Source organism: Mauremys reevesii, linkage group 25 (assembly GCF_016161935.1).
Source record: "Mauremys reevesii isolate NIE-2019 linkage group 25, ASM1616193v1, whole genome shotgun sequence".
Lineage (NCBI taxonomy): Eukaryota > Metazoa > Chordata > Testudines > Geoemydidae > Mauremys > Mauremys reevesii.
Window position 1 is genome coordinate 12043330 of NC_052647.1, and position 19898 is coordinate 12063227.

The 19898-nt window shown below is 50.2% G+C and overlaps 1 protein-coding gene across 12 annotated transcripts in view; it reads right to left on the minus strand.

Moving 5' to 3' along the window:
- Positions 1-19898, minus strand: part of DNM2 (dynamin 2) — a 61785-nt gene that overhangs the window by 25030 nt on the left and 16857 nt on the right. For 6 of the 12 annotated variants that reach the window (XM_039514834.1, XM_039514833.1, XM_039514836.1 and 3 more), the window contains exons 3-14: positions 12929-13078; positions 12407-12610; positions 11570-11668; positions 11082-11242; positions 10467-10609; positions 9610-9745; positions 8691-8758; positions 7335-7473; positions 4136-4222; positions 3612-3682; positions 1440-1491; positions 599-610 (exon numbers count right to left, since the gene is read on the minus strand). In XM_039514834.1, coding sequence (XP_039370768.1) covers positions 599-610; positions 1440-1491; positions 3612-3682; positions 4136-4222; positions 7335-7473; positions 8691-8758; positions 9610-9745; positions 10467-10609; positions 11082-11242; positions 11570-11668; positions 12407-12610; positions 12929-13078 — 1322 coding nt within the window. Of the gene's footprint in view, positions 1-598; positions 611-1439; positions 1492-3611; positions 3683-4135; positions 4223-4847; positions 4987-7334; positions 7474-8690; positions 8759-9609; positions 9746-10466; positions 10610-11081; positions 11243-11569; positions 11669-12406; positions 12611-12928; positions 13079-19898 lie in introns of all 12 variants that reach the window. The other 6 variants (XM_039514837.1, XM_039514829.1, XM_039514839.1 and 3 more) reach the window with 3 other exon arrangements.

The following is a 19898-nucleotide window of genomic DNA, read 5'->3' on the forward strand; positions in this document are numbered from 1 at the left end:
AACCTAAGCCGCCCTTGCTGCAATTTAAGCCTTTTGCTTCTTGTCCTATCCTCAGATGGAAGAAAGTGCCCATAATGCAATGTACTCCAGCCACACCCTTCCCCCCACAAATGCCCCTGGGAACATGGAAGCAGGCAGATGGAGGGATAAGAGATTGAAGGGGGAATATGATCTCTCACTGCATCTGTCCTAGGTATTTCTATGGCTTGACCCCACCTTCAGGACATCAACATCTCAGTTAAGGGCTGCAGCGTTATGAACTACGGACTGAGTTGCCCTCTCAGCCCAAGGCTATTGGGTCCATCCAGGGCAGGTAGGGGACAGCAGCAGGGGATTTCAGCCTCCGGGGCCCTGTGCCCCCCACCTCACACCTGTCTCTCTCCCCACAAGGTTTCCCTTTGCAGAGAAGGATCCTCACAAAGCCACACTGCTCCATTTGGAAGGTGCCTGCTTTTCTAGACAGTAAGTGTACTCGGTTTTAAGAAGAGAGGTGCCACCTTCTTAGATTTGCGGGTGTGTTTGTTTTGTTTTTTTAAATGGGGTGTCTCCATCACTAGGCTTCATCTATAGTTCACTATCACACTATATGGGTACTTACCAATATCTCACCCTTTATGTGCGCAAAATTAGGATTGCGGGTAAAAAGGACGAGGAGACAGAACAGTGAAGAAAACAAAGTGATGGAGGGGGAAGAAGAAGCAGGAAGCACAAGAATGGTAGGAAAAAAAGCAGAAAAAACAGCAAAAGAAAACAGTTACATGCTATTAATTATATTTATACAGCGTTAATGTCTCATTACAGTGTTTCCAAACAAGAAGCAAATGTCCGTATGCGTTACATACGGCAAGACTGACACCATGCAATGGGGACATTTCTAATCCTGTTCTCAAGTCATGCAGACTAAATAGCAATACCACGCAGAACTGGAAGACTGTGTGGAGAGAGAGAGAATCAAGGTTTAACATTGCTACCTGGCACTCTCTGATGCTAGCCTTCCCCACGCCCATCCCCTGCCAGCCATCTGGCTTGTAGTAAGATGGGGCACATATTTTACACATGCCCTCTGGTGCTGTTTTCCATTTGCCTAGACTATCTGTAACCTAGGAAGATCTATTACCCTAAGAACGGATGCAGGTGGGCAGCTAGCTATACAGGCATTTGGAGGTGCTACGCCTTGCAGCATACCCCTGTATTTTGTGTCTGCAAATACACAAGGTAAAATAGAAACCCCTGCACCTTCAGACAGGGGGATAGTGCGGCAGCTGGTCTGAATTCAGCTCTCCAGAGACTTCTGGGACTGCAAAATGCAGCTCTAGGATTGTACCGAATAGGTTTACATGGCTTCAAGTGGGACCCAAACATACTCAGCCACTTCTACCTTCAGCCACTTCTACCTATGCTACCAAGAGAGATGCAGTTATTAAACTGATGTGTAGTACCTGATTGGGGATGGCTCTTTTCTTGTTCAGCTGGGTGCTCCTCTGCTGGGCACTGAAATAGAAAAAAGCAAACCAGCTTCATACCGACAGCACAAGGTGACTGATAAACACTTGGCTACTGAGACCCAGCTTGCATTCGCTGGCTATCGTCTACATCAGCAGGTCGCTTGCAAGGTACGACTTAGCGCACTTAGTTAAGTCAGACAGCGAGGAGAGGAGCGGAATAGGGAATGCCTAGTCTGGCAGGGGTAAGGCCTGCTGGACAGAACACAACACCGACAGTCTCTTCTGATGGCATCTGAGGCTATCCGAGCTCTCCACTAACGGCCAGTTGAACGTGAGAGGCTAAGAGATTTCTGAAGTGTTCTGTTCATCAGCCGCACAAGCCAGCAGCGCTCATGGGGCACCAGGGGGCTTTCAGAGCAGTGCAGCACAGCTAGGGAGCCTCCAGGTCAGAGCATCTGGCTGATTCACTCTAGTACAACACTCCCTCCTGGACGTCCGGCAGCGACTACAGCTTGTGCAGGAAGCGTCACACGTTCGCTGTATTTGGCCACTAACAGGGCAAGAGGATAAAGAATTCAAGGCCTTGGTTAGTGAGCTCAGCCATGCTCGGGCTATGCCCATCCCCATGGAATCCAAGGGGGTAGGGAGTCTGAACATTTCTGCTCTGTATTAGATATTTGAGATGTAGCTACAGTCCTTTTGCTCCCCACGCTGGCACGGGGCATGCCTGGGGTGCTGCCCAGAGCTTCCAAGCCTCAGACTCCGTGGCAGGTAGGAGTTTGCTGGGGAAGCTGGGGCTGAAGGAGATTGGCAGATGGCCAGGGGAAATCCAAGGGTGTCTTTGCGGGCCAACACTTGCAGTTAAGTTGGTTGCTACTGACTAGATTCTGGACCTGCTCCTGAAAGCTACAGGAGTAACTGACTCACAGTTGCTCCCTCACAGGCTGGGAGGCAGGACTGTTTGCCAAATGCTCAGCATGACTCCATGAGGCGCTCAGGCTCTGCCTAATTTAAAATCAGCATTCACAAGGCTGTTCCAGCTACTGTAACCGCATCCTTCGGCACTGCTGAAGGTAAAGGCAAGCAGGAGTCCGTTCCCACAAGTCACCCAAGTACATACTGTTTCTGACAGGTACCCACCCTGTTGTCAAGTGCTGCTCAGTGTAACAGCTGGGGGTGTTAGAGAAGATTCAGAAGAGTCCAGAGGAAAGAGTGAGGTGGTTCAAAGGAAAAACAGGAAAAATTATGAGAGGAAGGAACTGTGAATGAAGTGTGAAAAGCAGAGACTTAGAGAGGGGGGAAAACCAGAAATGAATCAGAAGGTGAGGAGGGGACCCCAATCATGCTGCCATAAGAGCCCTTGGGCTGACTGCATTCACTCAACCCACCAGAGGGCGCTTCCACCCCTGGGGCTTGCCCCTGATTAACTCCAGGTATGGATACTCTCACTCCAGATACAGGCATCCACACAGGGAGTTAATCCACTTTAAATTTACACTCTACCTTATTAGGGATTCACTTTCATGTGTAGACAAGTCCTTGGCTCTGTTCTTCCTTTGCTATGGGAGGTTTAGTTCATACCCACTATATAGTTTGAGACATTAAAAGGTCGTGTCTGCTCTGGTGGACATTTAGAAGATCCCCGTTTCCTTGGTCAAACACAAGCACCAGTCAGTGAGACCAAGAAGAGACCTACAACCCTTTCCCCTCCCCTCTGTCTGGTCTGTTTTCATCTAAAGCTCCCTGGGGTAGGGATTACTCTGTACAGCACCCAGCCCAATGGTGCCCCCAACCTTGGCTGGTCCCTAGGCACTGCACCCCTGCCCCCTTCAGGCAAAGGCCTGGAACAAAGGAACTTTACCCAAGGCCCTGAAGACCAGACTCACTTTAGAGAAGCAATGGGAACAGCCCACGTGAAGCCAGTGCTGCCCCCACCGACCGCTCCCAGCCCTAAAGAGTTTGACTCCAGCCCTGCAGCCGTAACAGAGGGAGGCGAAGTCTCCGACACCCACTGAACAGGGGACTGTTCAGCTCCCTGCCCTATGGGCTCTGCGTGGCTGCTGCTACCCCCCCCTTAAATGCTCATTGATTACTTGCAATTAAGTGCCTTGGTTACCTAGAGGTCCTGCAACCCACACTTCCCAGCTACAGCAGGTAGGCACCTACTTGGCAAATCCAATGAAGTCTTCATGGTTAGTGTTGATATAGGAGAGCTCAATGTCGATCAATAGCAGAATCTGGAAAGACACATACACCCGAGTCAGCTGAACACAGTAACAGGCCTACAATGGAAATGCCACTTTCAGCACATCAGACGTCAGCACTGGTCAATCAAAGCTGCTCCCCAGCACAGAGACTTGTCTGGAAAGCCCTGCACACTGCTGCAGAGATCAACAGTGGTAGCAGAAAGGTGCAGTTTGAATTGCTACCAGCAGAGGGTACTATAGGATTGCTGGTGCCCTGAGCAAGAGGTGTGCTGGACCCAGAGGATTTGCAAAGTGGAGCAGGATGTTATTTTACCGCATGGCTCTGGTTGGAGTGTCAGGTTCTCCCCAAACAGCACTGAGATCAGACACCCTTCTGTCCTAAACGAGTCACGTTTTACGCCGCTCTCTGCACGGATCACAACCCTCAAAGTGCTGGATGCATCGCAGGACAGACATGCTCCCTACATCACAAAAGCAGCTTACCTGGTCCTTTGTTTTTCCTTCCCGTTCCCTGATGTAAGTGGTCACAATCCTCTCTGTCTCCTCTCGTAATCTGGGGTAGGAGCCAAGCTGAGAAGCAGGGAGTAAGAGAGTGGAAGATTAGATCACGGCAGCCATCACGGTAGCCACAAAAAGCTTGACACAGAAGCACTCACAAAACTGAAGAGGGCAGGAAAGGACTGGACTAACCCCCAGTTTTGTCAGTACGACAGAAGTGGGGCTCAGAGGACAGAAAAGAAAAGTCCGTTCTCTGCTGTTTCTGTAGAGATTAGCAGGATCAGCTTTTGGTGGGCCTTAAGTGTGTTTGGCAAATGTAATGTCTCTTTCCCACCCCCCGCAGGTAAGCAGATCCCCCAAACATGAAGCCTGGGCTAATGCTAAGCCAGGTGACCAAAATTCCTTTCCAGAGATACTGGCCCTCAGCTATTTCAGGAGCGTTTTTAGCCGTTGTTGCTATGGTGTGAAGCAACACCTGTGCAATATGTCTCTGCAGGACCCATGCCAGAAAGCCAAGTTAACGTTAGGAGTCTAGACTTGCAGGTGTGTCCTTGGCTGAAGGTGTTCAGATGTCCATGGACACAGATCCCCAAAATGTTAATTTAATGGTCTCAAACTCACTTTGATCAGCTGGGTCCTGCGAGCCAGTACATTCCAGATGTTCAGATTAGACAGAGGAAGAATTAAGACGAGTTACCTTTTCCGCACACTTTTTAATGACAGTGGCCAGCTCTGAGACCACCAGATCAACACACTTCAAACTGGGCTCTTTGAGTTTTACAATCTGTTTTTTCACTATAGCTTCAAAAGCCATGTCAGGTGTGAAGAGCCCCGTCCTGCCTCATGCAGAGCAGGAGAGTGGAAAGATGAGACACCAAAAGGCACGCAGGGTGGGAAACACAGCAACAGAGACAGAAAGAAAAGAAAATGAGATTAAAAAAGGTTAGTAACATGCAAAGGGAAAAGCAGCAGCACTTGCCCCAGGAAATTCCTTCAGTTTCCTCAGATTCATTTTAAAAATACATTTAATTAATTTACTATCAGGTTCTTGTTAAATCCTGGACTTCATAAAGATCTGATTCCGATTCTCATTCACCGGCTCACCACTGCTGTGCCCCCATGTGATCATTTACACTGGCACAAAGTGACTACAACTGGGGGACGATGGTGAATCTTTCCCATGCCCTGGCATTTCCAGGAGCCAAAAGCAGGTGATGGCACCTGAGCCCTGAACGTCTTGCTCAACTGGGTCTTTAATAAAGGCAAAGGTTCCTCTGCTTCCCGCCCCCGCCTCCATGCCAAGCTTCAAGTTAGCCGCTGATCTAGTGCCCGGCTAGGGTTCAAGCTCGCTGCTTTACCATGGGGAAGGGGACACTGCATGCTGCCCTCTGATGGCATGGGGCGCCGGTTCTTTCGTTAGCTGTTTGAGAGAGCCACTGCTACGAATCACATGGAAGTTGAGCGATGGGTGAGGAAGCCGACTGCTGCCATTTCCAGATTCCCCAACCTATTGGTTTATTAGGCTAGAACCTGTTTCCAATGAATCAGGGCGTGTGTCTAGACCGGGTGGGTGGTACTTCGTTCAAGCGCTAGCAGGGCTCTTTACCAGCTGCTCTGATTTGATCTGGATTCCTGTGGAAGCAGACTACCTGCCTAGGAGAATTCATCTGCATGTTACTCCTGCAAGCTGCCATGCAGACTCACTACAAAGAAGTGTGAGTTTTCCCCACCATGTTAGCTGGGACTGAAGGAACTTTGGCAGCAAGTGCTGGCTTTTCCATGTTACACCGATCACTACAATCACAGCAAAACAGAGCACCGTTCCTGATCCAGACACAAACAGCCCCCACCCCCCCAAGGTCCTACAATATGAATCACTGGATGAGTGCTGAAGTTCTCTGCTCAAGCAAGACACGTTGGGAAGCAGGAGCTGGGGGCTATTTCACTTTTTGGAATGGCCTCAATGTTGCGAACGGCCTTTTACTACGGACATAAGCACTTGTCTACCAGGCACATCCAGAACTTGACAGACTGGATCAGAGCCGGGGATCCAGCTAATCCAGGATCCTGCCTCTGAACAGCTAATTTTTAGAGATGTGAATTTTTTATTTTATTTTATTTTTTTTTAGGCAATTTCCTCAATCCACTACTACCATATCAAGCTAAAAAGCAGAGTGGTCCCAAGAAGCTAGTTATTAAATATGGAAGTGGCTGATTTATCCTGGGCTACTGCGTAGTACCAGGGTAATGAACACTTCCGGAGAGAGAGAGAGAGAGAGAGAAACCTTTCGAAATGGTGCTCACTATTGAGACTTCATTAATTGCAGGAGTTATAAAACAAGCCACAATGAACATGAAGATAACTTGCTACAATAGCTGCTTCCAGCTTTTGCTCCCATTCTCCACAGCTTCCCAGAGTGTAGCAAAGCAGCAGCTGAACTCACAGATGGAGAAGAACATGCTAAGAAGCACCAGAACCCAGGAATAGCCTGCCCACCTGCCTGGCAGACTCCAAAGCGCTCCGAGGCAAAAGCCTTGGCAGCATCTGTTCCAATCTGCCACAGAGCACTGCAGCTGGAGGTCACAGGGACCTCGTCTGAGGTCCTCCCATGGGGACAGAGCCGAGACTTTGTGCGTTAGGATAATCACCATCCCTAGCTCTTACATAGCACTGCTCATCAGTAGCTCTTCAAGTGCCTTACCAAGCATGTCAGTAACGTGACCCCATTTTACAAACCGGCTATGGAGGCCCAGAGAAGGGGAGTGACACCCTGCAGGCCAGTGTCAGAGCTGGGAGCAGAACCCCAGGCGCCAGAGTCCCAGTTGGGTGCTCTATTCACTACGCCACACTGAGACAGAGTCCCATGGTGCTGGGCGCTACCTGGAGCTTTATCACGACTGAGGGCAGGGACAGGGCAATTCCTCAGAGCTGGGCAATGCCAGCATCTCAGGTGGGACGGAGGCATGCCCAGGGCCAGGCATGCCAATCAGGTGAGCGATGAGGTTTTCACATTAGGCTAGCGAGCAGGCTAGGCGTGAAGTGTCAGCGTGACCTGTTTTGCCTACACACATCCAGCTCTGGGGAGTTTTCCAGGCAGGAGAGGACATTGCTATGCTGGCTGCACACCTGCTTTGCCACCCCACTAGTAGGAAGGGGCTGGAGAGGCTCCAGCGGGTTCAATACCTTACTGGTACACTGTCTAACTGTATTGATTAACTCCTGAATAACCAGGTCGACACACTTCAGACAAGGCTCTTTCAGCTTCACCACCTGCTTTTTCACAATGGCCTCGAATGCCAAGTCTGGCGTGAAAAGCCCCGTCCTACAGGCATCCACACGCAGGGGTGAGGGAGGGCAGAGACATGGCAGAGAAAAAACAAAATGGGTGAACAGGTTTAAAGGCAACTGTCTGTGACCTGACGAGAGAGCAGCAGAGACATCGACTCCCTCCCCCAGACAGACAGGCCTCAATACCAACAGGACCTTCACCTGGGGACATGCAGCCGTAATTCTCCCACGGAGTGGGGGTGGGTTAAACCTCCAATCGAGAGCACGATGCCGCTTTGTGACTTAGACGCACACAAAGCTGCTCTCTAGCGCATGGGATCTGGAGTCACTGCCTAGTGCAGACACACTTCAGGCAATTTTATTGTAGGTCACATCTACGCTGCAAGTGGACAGGCCAGGAGCCTTTTCAACCCCATGCAGCATTTCAAGAGCAGAGTAGGCAATGCCGGAGTCACTATTCAGGCAGAGGGACCACAAGTGGGACCAGCCCAGGAAGGCAGACATGCGAAGAGGAGGAGTAGGTCTAAGGTGAGGCCTCTTTGGGATGATGAACTCAGCCCCGTCAGGCCCAGGGTTCGCTAGCTCTCAGAGCTACATCCTCAGTGCAACATGGGCTGAGCATCTGGATTAATCCATCACTGAGCTTAGTCCGTGCCAAATGGATCTTCTTTGACAGCATCCCTGAGCCAGAAGTTCCCAAGTGCAATGGTACAGTAATAACCTGGATCCCTTTTCCTTTAGTTGGAAGTTTAGATCTCAAAACAGAACTCCCCACATGCTATTTTCTGTCCATTTGGGAAGATGCACAAGGCAATGGAGGAATTCTTTTATCCTCGGATTTCAAGGGACAACAGGAAATAGATCTCACTCCTTTACTAAACTCTACCAGCAAACCTAACAGAAACAACATTCAGAGTTTGCTCTTGGTTCTCAATGGAGATGGCTCCACCCCTACTCCCAGAATCAGAGTTAGATCAAATACTACACTGTCCAGACACATGGAAGAAAACTACATTGGCAACGTAACTGTTAACCATTTAATTCTCTCTACCCATTTCCAACAACAAACTTTGGTTCTCAACACCTTTTGCTGCCACATGACACACAAGCTGGCTGTAGCTGTTCAGAACTGACAGCTACGTAAGGTTCATGGTAGTGTTTATCATAGAATAATGGTACAAACATGACTGAACCGCTCATAGGAAAACAAGACGCGTGATTGGCGCTAAGATCTCCTGCTCCGATACTTGCCTTATGCCGTGGATGTTTTTAATTGCATAGCTGATTTCTCGCCTCAAGTCCTTTTCATCAAATTCCATCTAAAAAAGATGGTAGACAGTTAGATCATACAGCAAGGCCCTTCTGGGCTGAAGCACAATCACAGCTCAGGCTTCTAACTGAAGGTGGCTCATGTTTAAACTGCTGCTTTCTCATACAGCCACAAGAGGCAAACAATGCCTACCTGTTCGTAGATGTAGCTAATGTGCCACTGGCCCCAAGTACTTCTGACCTGTAAAGAGACACTGCCCCTCTCCCCCAAGTGCTTGCCATGTAGCTAAGCAGTAGAAAGGCTGAGAGAATGAGCAGTGAATTACAGCACATCTTGGTAGCACCCTGTGTGTGACAGAGGTGCGAGTGGGGGTACAGCAGACTGCCAGCCCTCCCGTAAAACATGTGTTTGTTTTATTATGGGGTGTCTGGAGTAGGTAGAACACCTGGCAGCTGCCCTGCTTTATAAGTCAGAGGAGGTTTTGCTTACCTAGAAACATCAGCACCAACTGCTGATCTGCCACATCCCAGGACAGCTGATCCCAAAGACAACATCCCATCCCTACGTCTTCTCAAGATGAGGAGACAAGCTAGTCTGTGTCCATCTCAGCTCTGCTCTGGCAAAGATTCTTATGCCAAGCAGCAATGGATGAGTGGGAGGAGAAGGAGGTTCCTAACCAGCTCAGTGGTTTAGCTAAGCAGGAGATCAACCCAACACCAGGGAAGGATGGTCAATAGACCCTTCAGGCTTTCTGCTTGTTTGGCAGCCAGCAGAAGACAGGCATACACATTGGAGACACTTCCCCCAGCCATACAGCTGGCAACCAGTGACATTCTGCTTTGCGTGGAGAGAGAAATCAACACCGCTGGACAGAAGTATTAAAACCAGCATTAGCTTTACCTTCACCAGCTCGAAGGGGAATCTCTCGTGGAAGATGCGATTAATTCTGGCACCACCTGAGAGTTCTAGTGTGTCCACTTGGTCTCCTGAGCCTTCAATCCTCTTCTCGAAGTCCACGCCAAACTGCTGGACCATCCTGCAAAGAACCAGCAGGAATAACAGGCATTAGCCAAATACGGCAAAGGCTGTAACAGACTAGCCATTCAGGCTACGGCCACACTATATTCAGAACCATGCTAGCCATAATCTCTATTTCATCGGGGCAGGGCCATTTGAGAATTTTCTTCTACTTCCATGAATCCAATGGGGAAAGAATTTCTTCTCCCTTTCGCTACAATTAGGGAAACAAAAACAATTGTCATTCCCCTTCTTTTAGAGCCTAAGAACGTATATGCTTGTTCTCTGCTTTTATACAAGGCTTTTGACCAAAAAGGATTATACAGGAGATCCTTGTAGGCACAACAAATCCAAGACAATGCCAGTTATCTGCCTGCAGAGCTTGTCTGCCAGGCATCGTAGCTACAGATTTAATGAGCCCTCCCAATGATCCCATCAGCCTAGCGTTGCAGGGTATTTAGTCTCGTGTCCATGCCAACTCTGAATGGCACCACCCGTTAAGGCTGGCACATCCTGCCCCCACAATGCAAAATTTCTAATTCCAGGTGCTAAGCATTGTGCATTTCCTTGGAATCAGCAGCCAGCTGGGATTCATGTGCTTCAAGCAAAGGGCAAGTTAAATATGGACCTATGTTAAAACCATAAGTGTCAATTTCAGGCTAGCCTCTCTCCCCTTCTCATTAGTGAGGTTGGCCGAAATCCAGCACCTGTATATGGAAGAGGGGATTGGAGCAACATACTGTAGCAGAGCTTTGGTTTTCCGTGTGGGGTCGTCAGGGCGGAAGTTCTTGTATTCCTCCACTTCCTTCTCCAGGGAGAGCAGCTGGCTCTGCAGCTTGCTGCGCAGCGAGGGCAGGGTATCACGGATGTGGTTGGTCAGTTGCTACAAGAGGATTGGAGAAGTGGTCAGCACTGCTGGTCCCCTTACCTGCGCGAGCTTCCCCTCACTACAAGCTATGTCGAGAATGGGGAAAATAACTAAACTGACCGCACGCTGGTGGCCAATTGTACCACGTAAGCCAAGTAGAAGAGATTTCCCTTCCATTCTGTTGGCTACCAGCATCTTGGGCATTGCTTAGAATTCACACTAGAATGCACAGGGATTCAGACAAGTGGGACTTTCATTCGTCATTCTGCAGATGGGGAAACCCAGGCTGGCCCAAGAGCAGACTTACCCAAGATCACACATGATGTTTTATGTGGGCTGGCCACAGATCCAATCCAACTTCTCATCCCCTGTTCGAATCCCTTGACAATGCGCTCCCCACTACAACTCAGAGCTGTGAGTTAACTGACCCTCCACCTAAGCGAGTAAGTAGGGCCGACGCACTGACATTAGCCTCAGGCTGGCCTACCTGGTTGAGGACTTTCTGTAAGTGAGGTGTGCCCATTCGATCTGCCATGTGCCTGTAGGCTGGGTGAGAAAGAAAGAACTTCCGCTCTGCGGCCAGCGCTGCTCTGATGTCCTTCTTGCCTTCTATATCCTTCTGGCTCCGGTTAACAACGCCGATGTAGCCTGCAACAGGACAATTCCACATGCTAGCTCTTTCTAGAGCTTTGCACAGCTGGTGCACCAGCCTTGAACACCTGTGCTCCCTGCAAGGGACCCTGGGGTTATTGATACAGTTACAAAGGTGAACTTTATACTGCTTGCACAAAGGGGAGTATCTCCAAGAAGGTAACTAGGGTTTCCTGCAGAGCACACCCCCTGCTGGCAGGTACCATCACAGCTGCTGCAATGCAGAAGAGCTCTGGGACTTTCATGATCTATAGAAGACAGGGAAGAGAGGAGTGTGTGGGGACCTCAGCAGAATGCTGATTGCATAAGGATGGTGGTTTCTACCTCTTCTTAAAGGAAGCAGTTTGTTCTCCAGGATGTCTCTGGCATCGGTGCCCTCGTCCATCAGGTCTAGTTTGGTGATCACTCCAATTGTCCGTAGGCCTGAGAGGGGGGGTAGAAAGATCATTGGAGAAGCAGCTAATCAACATCACATCCCCCAGCTTGCCAGATATGTTGAGAGCAGCTGACCAGGTCTGTAGTTAGACGTGCAGAGACAGCAGCTCTCAGCTTCTGAAAGCAGGAGCCATAACCCTCAAGTCAGCCTGCAGCACTTAAGTTGCAGTTTCAGTGTTCACAGCTGGCTTGTGTGGCGAGATGAGCTAGTTATTAACTCCATGACTGGACAGTTTAGTGCATCAGCCTGAGTGACAAGAGTCACATAACTCGTTAGGCAAGAGCTAAGCGCATCAAGTCACACCCTTCAGCGATGGCTGTCAGCCAAGCAAGCCAACAGGTCACCGTGTGAGTCTGCCTGGAGGACTCTGGGAGATAAAGAACACACCTAGTGGAAGTCGGAGGACAGGAGGGTGGTAGGAAGAGTGTCATGGGGGAGGAGATGAGGGACGATGACACATGACTTGTCAACAGGAGACCCGGCTGAAGCAGCAACCATTGCCCTTAATGGGGCCAGGAGAAGAGAGCCAGGATTTCCTTCCAAAGATTCAATGACATCAAACTACCCTGTTCCAATAGCACATTCCACTTGGCAGAGCCAGCTGGGATTCCCCACAGTGGCGAGAGCTGCTCAGCAGAACACATGGGAATCCTGGTATCCCCTCCCTTTGGTCAAGGATTCTGCAGCAGTTATGTTACCACAGCAGGTGGGCACGTTTGTTTTACCTTGAGGATCTACTTCTTTCGCCATTTTAAGAGCATCCGAGTTCGCCAGATCCATGTTGGCTGGAGTCACTGCAAGAATCAGGCTGCTTTCTCGGCTGATAAACTGCAAGATCATGTCCTTGATCTGGTACTCAATATCTTGGGGCTGGTCTCCCACCGGCACCTTGGTGATACCCGGAAGGTCGATCAATGTCAGATTCAGCACTGAGGAGAGAGGAAAGCAGAGAGCTCATGCTGTGTGAAGCGATGCAGAACATTTTATCCCTTCAGCGTATGGGGGAAGGAAGGGGCGTGTGCAGGAGGTGCACAGAGGACCAGCTAGGATATTCTGTTTGTCCTCCGTAGATCACTGCAAAGCTTGCTGCTCGGGAACAGATCCTGGTCTTTGGGGACCTTCAAACCTCCCTGAGATGCTGTTTCTTTTCCATTCATTGAAGTGTCACACACCCATTTCTCTAGTCTTTGCATTTAGAAGCCTGCAGACATACACGCTCTGATCAGAAGAATGCAAGTCTCACTCACCGTGTGGTGAATATACCCTCAGGTTGATGGGAACGGGAGAGATTCCTTTATTGGTTCCTGTGACCCGGTCTGTCTCTGCTTCGATCTCCTGCCGAACCTCGTCGAAATCCGTGAACTTTTTGGATTTGCAGTGCAAAAACTCTGCATATTCTGGAAGAGAGATACCCCCCCGGTTTGTAACAAAACACACTGGTTTGCAACTAGCCTTCCTTTACCAGCCCAGCGTCAGAGCCAGGCCCAGCAGACTTGCTGCTTACACCAACACTGAACGTGGTCCTTGCCCGTTGAAACTCAGCAATGCAGCATCAGCTCTGTGGGAGCCCACTGAGCTACACGCCAGAGAAGAGATGCTGGTGCAGAAAGCAGTCATGAAGTCACACTACGCTTTGTGAGCATTATGGGGATTCAGAGCTGGAGGCAGGAAGTCAGAACAGTCTAATGAAGGAGAGTTGGGCCAATCAGGAGAATGCAGCAATGATTGCTAGAGACTGATTCAAAGCCCCCCATGTACACCCACCCCCAGGAGGTGACACTGCCTCTCAGGAGCACCACACCTGTGGGTGTACAAAAAATGATGAGAGCTACCTCTCTCAGTACTGTGGAACGGCCATACTGGGTCAGACCAAAGGTCCATCCAGCCCAGTATCCTGCCTTCTGACAGTGGCCAATGCCAGGTGCCCCAGAGGGAATGAACAGAACAGGTAATCATCAAGTGATCCATCCCCTGTCACCCATTCCAAGCTTCAGGTAAATAGAGGCTAGGGACACCATCCCTGGCTAATAGCCATTGATGGACCTGTCCTCCATGAACTTATCTAGTTCTGTTTTGAACCCTGTTATACTCTTGGCCTTCACAACATCCTCTGGCGAGGAGTTCCACGGGTTGACTGTGCGCTGTGTGAAGAAATAGTTGCTTTTGTTTGCTTTAAACCTGCTGCCTATTAATTCCATTGGGTGACCCCTAGTTCTTGTGTTATGAGAAGAAGTAAATAACACTTCCTTATTCACTTTCTCCACAGCAGTCATGATTTTATAGACCTCTAGCATATCACCAGGAAGTGACAGAATTATTTCTCTAGCACATCATTTCCAGTGCTCTTCCAACAGCTACCAGAGGGGGGAGCACACCCTCCCAGAAACAGGGTTTCAGATCTTAACTCACAGCTAGAACCAACCCTCATCTGCCTTCCTGTTTGCTACAAGCACCTTGCCTTCAAGTTCAGCTAAGCCTTTGGTGCAGGGACTGTTTACACAGCACAGAGCACAACTGAAGTGCTTGTTCCTGATTAGGATCTCTGGGTGCTTCCACAACAGGCTGCCTTGGGGAAGAAGAAACGGAGGCTGAGCTGCCTCTCCCTGTAAAGGTCCAGGAGCCCACACAGCAGAGGTCAGGGCAGAGAAGTCGCTTTCCAAGGAGGACATGGGCCTGAGTTGTTTTGTTCCCCTACCCAGCCAGCAAGTTCTTAGACTGAGGCTGCACAGAGTGACACAGCCCCTGCCCCAGAGAGCTGACAATGTAAATAGAAACCGAGGCACGAAGGGAAGCAATTTTCCCCAGGTCCCCAGCATGTCAGTGGCAGAGCTGGGAATAGGACCCAGGCATCCTAGTGCTGCACACCAAGTACACTCAAAGAGGGGGTGAATGGCCATTTTGCTTTCAAAGGAAACGTCTGTAGGCGATTCCTCTGCAGAGCTTAGACACCAATAATCTCCAAGCAAGGCTGTAGAGTCCACCTGCCTTTAAGATTCCAGGTACAGGGCACAGCACGGGATCTGCTTAGCTTCTTAATGAGCTAAAAGGGTAGGTTGCTGCCTGCCATAAGCCACGGTAACTGCAGGACAATACAGATTTCTTTCGTTATATTAATACTACAACGCCTCTTACAGTGGAGCCCAGATTAGCCACGCAAACTGCTGCCAGCCCCCCACGCACTCCGTTCTGCTGTACACTACAGTTGCACTGCTCTATTCAAGGCCATTATAGAAACAAAGCCACCCTTGAACGGAGAGGATTCCTAGTGTCCATAAGCTCCGTTGCTCTTGCACCTCTCACATCAGAGGGCCCAAGGCTTGTCTATGCTTGACAGTTAATTTGGATTAAAGGTAAGCGGTGTGAAAGTGAAGTGCAAGAGCTGTTCCTGGATAGCTCCAGGTGTAGACACACCCACCGTGCTTTGTAGGTGGCCCTCTCTAGCCCAATGAAGGGGAAGAACAAGGAAGCCTTGTTCTGTGGCAAGTAGAGCAGAGCCAGAGGTTCAAGCTGGCCAAATAGTCACGCAAGGAGAGCCCCTCCCTTCCCCAGAGATCACCCAGTTGGGTGCGTTTATTTGGGGCTGCTGCCGATCAGGGATTAAGCCGGCCTAGCAGTCTCCTCTGGCGAAGGCGGAAGCAGTGAGACAATGGAAGCCAGCAGGCTCTATAGGTTAAGGTTCCACCAGCCAAGATTTTTCTTGCAGCCTCTGTGCTATTAGCAGCTGCTTTGATGTGGACATGAAGTGAAGCTTTCCCTTCCAGAGGGGAAACGGCCCGGGGGTGAGATGCTGGCACGCACTGGACGTTGGTTCCGGCACTAGTGCTAGCTGGTGAACCTAGACATCAATGCCAGTGTTTGTTTGCAGAAGGACTGTTTGCCTTTCATTCTCTGCCCATCGTTTTAAACACTTCGTTGCTGGGTTTTGAGCCCTAAAGAAAGGTCTGTTAGGTCCACTCCCTCTGGGACACCGGCATTGGCCACTGGCGGCCGACAGGATACTGGGCTAGATGGACCTTTGGTTTGACCCAGTGCGGCTGTTCTTATGTCTGAGTCTAACCTGCCACGGCACTCACTGGCTGCATCTGAATTGTGCCTGTGGACTGAAGAGAACAGATTGCAACATTCTAGGCTCAGGTTCTTATCAGCCCATCACAGAGGTGTGTGAATGCCAGGTGAGTCACAGCATGGCCACCTAGAGAGCCCTTAGGGCCACCAAGCAGGGAAGGAGCAGAGACAGCTGAATGTTTAGCCCACACGACCTGCTCCCATGCAGGGAATCTATTGGTATTGCAGGTATCTGCCTGTTAGCCCTGCTTGGATCTGTGCTGACAAAAGTTCTACGTTAGTTTCACTTCCAGTGAGGAGCAGCAGGTTAGTGCTGTCCATTCTTTACACACTAATCCTAGACATCGCTGGGAGGGAGGTGGGTCTCCTCCCAGAGGGGAAACTGAGCCATGGAAGCATGTCTGTCTGGGTCACACACTCACTCCCCCAGCTCTGCCACTGGTGTACGCAGATTGTCTTACAATCCAAGTATAGGGTCACAGGGACCATTGTGATCTAGTCTGACCTCCCATATAACACAGGCCAGAGAACCAAGATAAACATTAAGACTCCCCTACCCCCCGACTCACACTTCGATACCAAATGCCACTTAGACAAAATACACAGCATTGAGACAAGACCATCCCTCTCTGCTCTGCCCCTGTCCCATCTGGGTTAGCAGTGCAAGGAAGGAGAGCCTCTGTTCTCCCCTCCCCCTAGGCACTAATGAATGTCAATAGTTGGACCAAGGAAAAGAAAGTCAGACAGACTGAGCCTCTCCTGGGATCCCGTGGGTCACGCTGAGGAGGCGTCTCATCACTGCTAGGAAGAGCCCATTCAGTGAATGAGGCCAAGGGGGCTGCAGGCTGGGAGAGCAGTCATGCTAACTGGAAAGCCTGATGTCGGGGCTCTCTCTCTCTCAATACTGATGCCCCTAACTGGCATACTTGGTAACAGTATCGTGGTACCACCCAGGAGCCCCCTCATGGCCCAGGATCCATTGAGCCAGGCGCTGCACAAATACAGGCCCAGACACCAAGAAGGAGTGGAGGGTCTATCAACGCAAGCTCATGCGACTCTGGGCCTGCACTGCCTCCCTCTGGGACAGAGCAGCAGGAATCGAGCTGGTAGAAAGTTTGAGCAGCTCTGACCTCACTGGCATTTCCCAGAAACAGGCTGTTTTCTACATGAGGGCAATAAAGTTAGGAAAAGGGTTTAAATCACTAACCCTGGTCACCTGCCTTCAGGGCCATGAGAGCGGGCAGGCAGGCTCTGCCCCGCTGGCACCCCAAAATAGCTGGCCAGTTGTGGGGCACATTTCACAACTCCTTGTCTAATCTGCTCTGTGGCTTGCACCCATCCAGTCCCAGAGCAGTCTCCATGCAGTCAGCGGAAGACAAGAGGGAACAACAGAGCTATTAATTTGGGATTTAACAGCCCTTAAGTATTGACAAGAGCAGCATGACTCCTGGGAAATGCGAATGCCTCCACACCCAGCATGTTCTGCACTTCAAGCAGAACTCTCCAGTCATCACTTGCACGGAGCATTACATTAGGAGAAAAGGCAGCAAGATTTGACTGCAGCTGAAAATCACTTGTCCTCCTTTATCTATCAGCCAAGACCTGCCGCTCAGGTTTCACTTTCTCCTGCAGCCAACCACCAAACTGCAGCTGTTAGACAAAGAACCCTGGACTTGGGTCTTGGGAGATAAAGAGCTTGGAGGCTCACCTTCACCAGCCAGCTATTTTACTGCAGAGACAGCGTTTAAATATTAACCCAGCCACATTCCTCCAACCTTGGGGACGCCTTCGAATGGGTGGTTGGCTTGAAATGGCTGAACTGAACTATGCTGGATGCACCAAAAGCAGCTGCTGCCTGTACGCACGCAGGGCAGCGAGCAAATCAGGAAGGTCCAACCAGAGACCTCTGGCCTTCTTTAAAACACCTGCCCAAGTCTCCTCAGTGCTAGCAATGGCGCCTGTGCTTAGTTCTAGATCAGTGGTTCTCAACCAGAGGCCAGGGGCCCCCAGGGGGCCACAAGCAGGTTTCAGGGGGTCCTCCAAGCATGACTGGTGTTCGACTCGCGAGGGTCCAGGGCAGAAGGTCAGAGCCCCGCCACGCAAGGCTGCAGCCCGGGGCCCCAGGCCCTGCCACGTGGGGCTGAAGTCTCAGCAACTTAGTTTTGTGGGGCCCCCTGTGGCACAGGGCCCCAGGCAGCTGCCCTGCTTGCTACCCCTAGTGCTGGTTCTGGCACAGCTGGGCCGTGGCGTTTGTAGAGCGTGTTGGGGGGCTCAGAACCCTGCTCTGGATGGGAGTTTAGGCCCCCAAGCCAAAGCTCACGGAAGTCAAGGGAAAGGTTCTTCCATTGATTTTAACAGGCACAGGACCCAGCACAGTCACTCCAGCAGCAGTGCAAGCAGCACTGCCTCAGAGCAACACCAGCTAATCCCACTTGCCTCCACTCCTCTGGAAACAAATCCACCACGCTCCAGGGGTCCCTGAAGTTGGTCCTGTGCAACAGACTCCTCGCCAAGCCAGCCGAGACAGACTCGCTTCCAGCTGCCTGACCCCTGCCCGGCCTTTGTTCCGCTTCCCAGGCCAAGAGTCACCTGGTCGCATCCCCCTCCTGGGTCTCAGGTTACAAAGGCCACAGCATCTATGCAGGCAGCTGGAGCAGCCCCCACAGAAGTCACATGCTTATTCCCACCACCTAGACATTGGTGCAATACACAGGGAAACTGAGGCACAGCATTCAACGTAAGAGAAAATCCCCACTTTGTCTCACAAACCAATGAGCACAGTCTGACTGAAATTTTGCTAACTCTTCACGTATTTTGGACACCAGATATCAGGATTGTTGCTCCAGGAATGCCTCGAAGATGCAGTCACATTTGGGGTGCAAGTTTCAGGCAATGCTCCAAAGACAGAAGTCTGCCAAGCTGCAGTCACTTTCCATAATATTTAATATGCTTGCTTATTGGGCTGGCGACAACCACCTCATCTGCCGATCAATGGGAACAGACCCTTATTAGCTATTGCTCCCCACCTGTTGTCAGGGGTGGCAATGCAAGAGTTAGCTGCTGGTGGATCTATTCCCCCACTTCCCTTGGAGATCTGAATGGAAAGTACTCTCCCCAAAAGAGAGTTAACCCTTCTTGTATTCAGTACAGAATTCCCACCTATCATGTATGGCTGTCGACTGTTGTGACTGCACTTCTCCAAACCCAAGAGGTAGAGAGGCCCATCCACCCCTCCTGGGAAAAGGCCAAAGCAAGGGAATCCTCATGCATATTTCATTCAAAGTAACTTAACAAGAGAAATCTTCCCAGAGATCAGGTTCGCTGGCATTTTAAGCATATGCTCAAGTTAGAGCTGGGGCTTGTTTTTAGCCTTTTCACTTTTAATCACAATCAGTATCTGGGGCAGAGAGCCATGATCCAATATCAAGGTCTGTTTCTACTGTTTCTGCAAAAAGAACAGGAGTACTTGTGGGACCTCAGAGACCATCACTCACACAGTAACAAGGAACTGTTAGAGTGGCAGGAGAAAAGATTTGGCCATGGTTTTATAAGCAAGTTTGTTTCGTGAAGAGTTGAAGTTCTGCAAAAATCACTTACGCTCACACCGGGAGAAGGGGGTTGTCCCTGTGCTTTGGGATCACTAAATGCTCATGATTGTGTAAGAATAGCTATGAAGTGTCACAGTGCCTCAAAGCTGTATTTATTAAACAGCACCTGCCATCACAATCTGCTGGAGTAAATTAAACCCCCTCTAAGTGTAACAGTGGTAAAGCAGCAACTCCCTGACCTTTTCATTAGGAGAACAGGAATGGCTTTGTGTGAACCGACCACGTCACAGTATCAGCAGGGAGCTCAGTCTGACAGCTCCATTTGGTCTTTTACATGGGAACAGATCAATTTGCCCAACTCTCTCTCTGCTCTGAGGAATAGCAGCATAAGTATCAGTGATGCTGCCTGACCCAGGAGGGACCGAGGCCAGGGACAGAGAGGAAAATGTAACAAGGAAAAGGAAACTTTCTGGTAATGTTCATGCATGCAGTGATAGGTCCCCTGCCCAGACCCGACGTGGGTTTGTTCTCAAAACCTTTAGGGCTACTGCTGGTTTTTAGAAATCATGGATTTCCAAGATTTTAGGCTAGAAGAAACCATTAT